Here is a 7060-nt window from a genome sequence, read left to right on the forward strand (position 1 = left end):
GCTGACTTACAACGCTAAAAAACGGATTTCGATACCGTGGTGGACAGAGCACAGATAGCAACATTGTGTTGACTTGTGCTTGATTCAAAAGACAAATGTCTTTAGTCTCTACCCCTTACAGATTGAAAGCTGTAATTTGAAGTTTATCATCGAAATTTACCTTAAATCTTAATATCTGAGAAGTTTAAACAATCGATACGTGTATAATAGATAAAACTTATTATCCTCGCGAAGGTTAAATATTCCAAATACATAGACTTCAAGTTGCAGAGATTCAAATATTTCACTGTCATTACCGACGTAAACACTACACTTAAGAAATACTGAAATGTCAATTTTAGACAAGCCTTTATTACTGATAATTTCGTTCAATATTTGTTTTGTGTATGTGGAGGCAAGTCTCATCAATGGGCTGTCAGAACTGTGCGTACAACGTATATCAGAATACGCTTTTTATCATTATAAATCATCGAATCTACCATTGAGCCACTGTAGGGAAAGGACGTAAATTGTCTGAGACAGTAAAGCCAGTCTCCTAACAGCGACCGTTTAACGGTACAGTTTCCACACCTTCTGTTAACCTGAACGTGTACCTGGAATGAATGTGGAAACCGAAATTAAAACTTACACTACAAAAGCAGTTTGTGCGCTTGTCTTTGAACTTCGCGCAAAGCTACACGAGGGCTATCTGCGCTAGCCGTCCGAAATATAGCAGTGTAAGAGAAGAGGGAAGGCGCGTAGTCATTACCGCTCATCGCCAACTTTTGGGATACTCTTTTACTAGCGAATAGTGGAATTGACCGTCACATTATAAAGTCTCCACGGCTAAAACGCATGTTTGGTGTGGCGGGGATTCGAGCCGGGGACCCTCAGATTACGAGTCGAGTGACCTAACCACCTGATTAGTGGTTAAAAATGCTTTTTGGGCCGAGCATGGTGTATTTGTTAACATGCCAGTTTCTGAATCCGATGGTTAATGGCTCTTTTCCCGTTATTGCAAAATCGAACTCCGCACTTTGGAGAAGTGGGTGCGTTATAAGAGTGAGAGTCATATCCCACTATTCGGTTAGAGTCCCAAAAGCTGGCAGTAGGTGCTTTTGCCAAGCTGAATTTCTTTTCGTCAATCAGTTTCAAATTAGGGACGGCTAGCGTGAATGTACTTTGTGTAACTTTGTGCTAAGTTTTATGACAATCAAACACTTATGATACGTTTTGTTTAACTAAGACGTCTAGGAACTTTGTGGAATAATAATTATTATTTTTCAAGTAAAAAATTCAGGAAATGCATACATATATACATACACACATATACGTAAACAATTATCATGTGCGTATTATGAATGTGTGTGAGAGATATCAAATGTTATCACTGTTGAAATGTTAGTCCTGTGGTGATTCTTCTGCATCAGTATTTGGTTCGAAATGAATACTTTAGAAGTATAAACGTAGAATATTGAAGTTAAGACCAACATATTCCTAAATGGAACTTCTCAAAACGTACATGAAGGTATTTAAATCGTTATATATTATTTTTTATTTCAGAGTTATAAATGTCACAAATTCTGGTCATTTTCCAAAATCAAATATATTCTGAATGTTGTTTAACTTCTTGAATGTAAGTGTTAGTTGCTTTTTCCCATTAAATAATATTTAGTAACTACTACATTACAATATTTTATCTCGTAATAAGGTACAGTGTCTTAGAAAATTAATAACCATGGCATAACCATACTTTAGAATTAGGTGGTTAGTAAGCGATAATTTCATAGACGGGCCCGGCTTGGCCAGGTGGGTTAAGGCGTTCGACTCGTAATCTGAGGGTCGCGAGTTCAAATCCCCATCACTATAAACATGCTCCCTCTTTCAACCATGAAGGCGCTATAAAGTTACGGTCAATCCCACTATTAGTTGGTAAAAGAGTACCCTAAGAGTTGGCGGTAGGTGGTGATGACTAGTTGCCTTTTCTCTAGCCTTACATTGCAAAAATAGGGACGACTAGCGCAGATAGCTCTCGTATAGCTTTGAGCGAAATTCAAAAGAAACCAAAAAACAAATTTCATAGACTTAAGACATCCAAGTCTGGGGTTAGATTCGCTATAGTGGACAGGCCATTGTGTAGCTCAAAGCTAAAATAAATAAACTAGACCAAAAATCAGCTAATTACAAAAAAAAAACCAATAAACCAAGCGCCTTTTGTAAGATAGTTTTGTTTTTTTTAGTAATAAACCCTAATCGGCTGGAGAAGTACATCTACCATAAGTCAGATGTAAGAAACGCGTCTTTAATTAGCTATACTGATTACCAAGTTTAATTGATAGAGTTTCGCTCAGAGTTTCAAACTTGCTCTGTTATGAAATAAGGAATTCGATAACCTAAGCGATTTCTGGAGGTAGGCTTTTCTTCTCAAAATAAGAAACCTGATAAATTCAAGCGCTTTCGAAAGATAGACCCTTTTCTTTAGGATTTTAAGTAGAACGGTCTACTTTCATAACCAAACGTGCATGGGTTATCAGGTTTCTTATTTTGTTATTCATTCAAGAGTTTATAATAAACTTACGCTATATTTCAACAACGTTAGAAATCTCTATATAAGTAACTGATTTGTTTTAGTCGATTTAATTTGGTTTATTTTTAATGTCGCGCAAAACTACACGAGGGCACATCTGTGTTAGCCATCCATAACTTAGCAGTGGGAGATTAGAGGTAAGACAGCTATACAAAACCACCCACCGCTAATTCTTGGGCTACTCTTTTACCATCGAAAAGTGTGGAGTTGACTGTCACATAATAACGCTTCCACGGCTGAAAAGACTAGCATCTCCGTTTACGAGGATTAGAACCCGCAACGACAGATTGCGAGTCGAGCGCATTGTTGCTTAGTTGTCTTCCCTCTAGTCTATCACTCGTAAACTAGGGACGGCTAGAGCAGATATCCCTCGTGCATCTTGTGCGAAATTTAACAAAGGAACAAACAAAGAGTAAAAATAGGTATAACAGCTCAATTTTAAAATTGTGCTTAAAACACAATAAACACATACTTGTTAAAGATATTAGGGTTTCTGGCTTCACCAACTACAGAAAACAAGCGATTAACGTAATGTCAAATCGTTATAAACTGTTATATATGAACCCGTGCTTACAGCATAAGTACTGCTTTGCAATTTCTTTCAAATTCGAAACTTACAAATAAGACCGAAGAAAGCAAACGTTGTACTTTTACATTTTGGGCTAAACCTTACACGACGAGATAATTACCCGTTCGTTTTCTTTACGGAAAGTTTCCGTAAAGAATGGAAAATGTACTTAAAGTTATTCCCCGAATATTTCGTGCTAGGAAGGGTCTAAGGCTACACTCATAAATTGTACAGTGTACATAATACAGGTTTTTCTGATGGTTGAAAGTTAAAAATTATGAGATAGTTTGAGGCTTTTGGAAACTTTGACCGTTAAAGTTAAAAGTTTTTGGAAAGTTCGTAGCTCAGAATTGAATTTAAGGAACAGTTTCAGAATCAGGAGATATTGGGACGTTTCAGGTCACGAGATAATTTAAGTGTGGGTTAAAGATCATGAGATGTCCTGAGAATAAATGTTACATCTAAAAGGGTAGTTTTAGTGCGAACGGTTAAATCTCGTAGGGTAATATCAAGGACAATAATAAAGGAATTTGAAGGTGTATTAAAATCACAGGGTAGTTCTGAGTGTGAATGTTAAAGATCGCAGGGTAGTTCTGAGTGTGAATGCTAAAGATCGCAGGGTAGTTCTGAGTGTGAATGTTAAAGATCGCAGGGTAGTTCTGAATGTGAATGTTAAAGATCGCAGGGTAGTTCTGAGTGTGAATGTTAAAGATCGCAGGGTAGTTCTAAATGTGAATGTTAAAGATTATCAGGCAGATTTGAAGGCAATTGTTAAAGATCACATAATAATATTGAGCGTGAGTGTTAAAGATCACAATGTATTTTGAGTATGAATGTTAAAAACCATATGGAAATATAGAACTAGAGTTAAATGTTATGGAATATTCTGAAGATCAACGCATAAATTTATGAAATAATTTAACAGTTTTAGGGTTACTTACAAGAGCAAGTATTTTAATTTCAATTGTAGATATTCAGTTATAATATTTCTCAGTGATAATTTAATTCGATACATGCCAGGACTAAAACGTGTTATCTTGTCTTTACTGAACAAAGTCAGCAGTAACTTGAGGTCAACTCAGAAACAACTTTCAATCATGTGTCCCTGTTGTGCAGCCATCAATAACGGTCAAACGTGTCTTGTCTTTTACAGAGCTTAATAACCCGTTCACACGGTATTGAATACCCGTAGACTTTAATTTTAATAAACTGATTATTTTGCTCGTAATTTCATCAGATTCGATTGAGAGGAGTGAAACTTTCTTGTTTTTCAGCAGTCACTGATACTGTAATCAATCCAAGATGGTCGTTCTTAGGTATACTGACCTCTCGTGTAAACGCATTTGATACATTTAGCCGTTTAAAAATGAGAACTGATAGCGTAATTAAAACTTGAGGGGCGTTAATGAGAATTTTACACCCTTGTCGCGAAAAAAAACAGCACCTTATTATTGTCTTACATAACCAATATGACACCTTTCTTTCAATCATTAGTATCGTGGTATGTAAAATAAAAATAAACAAATTATAAAAGTGTTGTGTGTGTGTGTGTGTGTGTGTGTGTGTGTGTGTGTAGGCAACACTAAACAATAAACGTCAGTTTAATTACTAGAAATTCTCACATATATGACGGGTTATAATAAAATTAACGATATCAAATACATACACTAAACTAGAAAGATTGATAAGAGAAGGAAGGAAATACATAAGAGTTACTTACAATGAAGCAACTTTTGGGTTGATGGCTGAAGGAACTGACGTCAGATTTAGGTTAGAACAATCAACTTTTATCTGGGTTGTAGCTTTTATGCAGATACATTGCTTCGGGCAAACTTCCGTGTCGTTTATTCTTCCTGCGGGAAGTTTGGAATCTCCTGACGCAATTCCGACGAAGAGTAAGAGAGCTACCACCTTCATCAAGAGTGTAGAGATGGACCCTTTGCTGTTAGAAAACAGTGCGACTTGGACCCACCACGTCCATTGGTCTACCTGCTGAGTATATCTCATGATTAACCACAGTGAAACTTCGATAGTTCAGGACCTATCAGGAGTTTCGGAGCTTGTGACTCGTGTTATTCGTGCGACGTCAGAAAACAATTTGATTCAGCGGCTTTTGCGTGGCCGAGAGTGAGAGGAAGAGAAGTGTCGTATCACTTTTAAGACGTCACAGGAAATGCAACATTCTTTTTGAATACCGAAGTGACGTTATTACTCTTTTCGGCTGGCTATACATTTTTCACGTTACAGGGAGAACCGAAATCTTCAGTATGTTGTGTAGATTTAATATCATTGGACAATCATAAGCTGTGACGAAAAAAAACAAATAAACAAACAGAATCTGCTGCCGCCAACAATAGGATGCGTGCAAACTGCTGCTCGGGCCACAAGCAGTACAAACATGAACGCAACGCGCTGCTTGACTTCACTTCTCTGTGACGTCACCATCTAGCCCGGTCACTACTTCCTGTGGGATTCGAATAAGCCTGTTTGAAGCAATTTACATAATAGAAAAGGAGTATCTAACAGTGTCAGGTTTATCGTGTTTAAGAATGGCAGGTTATATACGTAAAACAATTCATTTCATTTGATTTAAGTAACTCGCGTTCTATCTAGATGTTCGTGTGTTTTTTTTAATAACCTCAATTCTAGAACTGAATGTTCCTCAGTCCTATGTTTAACCACATGGACAAGGTGTCAAGTCACAACGGCCAAAAGAAAAGATTACTGTTATTAAAGTACTGGCCCGAATGGAGATTTTCCTTGAAAATGCAACTTAAAAAATTAAACACACACACAAGTATGTAAATTAATAGATTAAACAAGAAATGCACACTTTTTCTGAGTCATATGTTACTATGGTTACAAATGTAAAACGATCCGAAACTTTTATTCGTCCCTAATAAAGTTACAAAATCCGAAAGTTTTTTTTTCTTTTTGCAATGTTTACTTCACTCTAACATTCCGGAAGTGACGGTAATGCACTTGCTATACTTACATATCTACATTTTGGTTTAGCTTATGTTAAAATAATCAAATATGCTGGGGCTGTTGTGTTTCACGTAAAGTATAAAACTAAACATTATACCTCATATATTGATATTTATGACGTCATATCTTGACATAGGGTGACATAATTTTCTAGATTGAAAGTTCGGTAACAACAGTTCACGATTTCAAACCGAGAATAGGCAAGGCTAGGTTGTTAGGGCGTTCGACTCGCAATCTGAGAGTCGCGGGTTCAAATCCCTTTCACATCAAACTTGCTCGCCCTTTCAGCCGTGAGGGTGTTATAACATTATGGTCAATCCCAATATTCATTGATAAAACTATAGTTCAAGAATTGGCGCTGGGTGATGACAACTATACTGCTAAATTAGAGAGGGTTAGCGGAAATAGCCCTCGTGTAGCTTTGCACGAAATTCTAAAACAAACAAACAAACACACCAAGAAGATGACATAACTTTCTAGGTTGAACGAAATTTTGTTTATAAATTGAATAATTTTCCCGAAAGGGGTCTGAATGCTGCTTAGAGGGGTCACTTGATTTAACTACTTATACCACTTATACAATATGGGTGTATTGTCTGTCTGTCTGTCAGTCAGTAAGTAGACACTAAAATGTCTAAGGGACGCTTAACATTCAAAGTTGTACAACCGTGGCTTAAGCAAAGAGTGCGCATGCCATGAATCACGAGAAGTATCATGAACTCTGTAGGCTACAACACAACATGATACCTAACTTTCAAAAACAAGAAGTAAAAACGTTTGTTACTTTTTACTTTTGATGTTAATTACTCTTGAAGCAGAACGCTTTTGAAGTACATCTAATAAACTATTAAAATAAATCGGATATTATCGGATTTAAAGATAAGCGAATCAGGAGTATGAAACCGAGGGTTTCATTATTTGTTCAACAGGTGTTTTTC

The 7060-nt window shown here is 36.6% G+C and overlaps 1 protein-coding gene across 1 annotated transcript; it reads right to left on the reverse strand.

Annotated features, from left to right (window-relative positions):
- Window positions 1-331: 331 nt before the first annotated feature.
- LOC143228032 (uncharacterized) lies at window positions 332-5583 on the reverse strand. The gene is made up of 2 exons (XM_076459379.1): window positions 4855-5583; window positions 332-593 (listed from the first exon to the last, which is right to left on the reverse strand). The coding sequence occupies exons 1-2, from the start codon at window positions 5139-5141 to the stop codon at window positions 536-538; spliced, it is 345 nt and encodes a 114-aa protein (XP_076315494.1). The 5' UTR covers window positions 5142-5583; the 3' UTR covers window positions 332-535.
- Between the last annotated feature and the right edge of the window lie 1477 nt (window positions 5584-7060).

The sequence above is a fragment of the Tachypleus tridentatus genome, chromosome 10 (genome assembly GCF_004210375.1).
Source record: "Tachypleus tridentatus isolate NWPU-2018 chromosome 10, ASM421037v1, whole genome shotgun sequence".
NCBI lineage: Eukaryota > Metazoa > Arthropoda > Merostomata > Xiphosura > Limulidae > Tachypleus > Tachypleus tridentatus.

What these genes read in the sequence shown, in the direction of transcription:
- LOC143228032 (XM_076459379.1), bottom strand. Translation starts at nt 5,141, where the DNA reads ATGAGATATACTCAGCAGGTAGACCAATGGACGTGGTGGGTCCAAGTC. An exon ending in AACCCAAAAGTTGCTTCATT is followed by an intron (nt 594 to 4,854) that starts GTAAGTAACTCT and finishes CATTCATTCCAG; the next exon opens with GTACACGTTCAGGTTAACAG.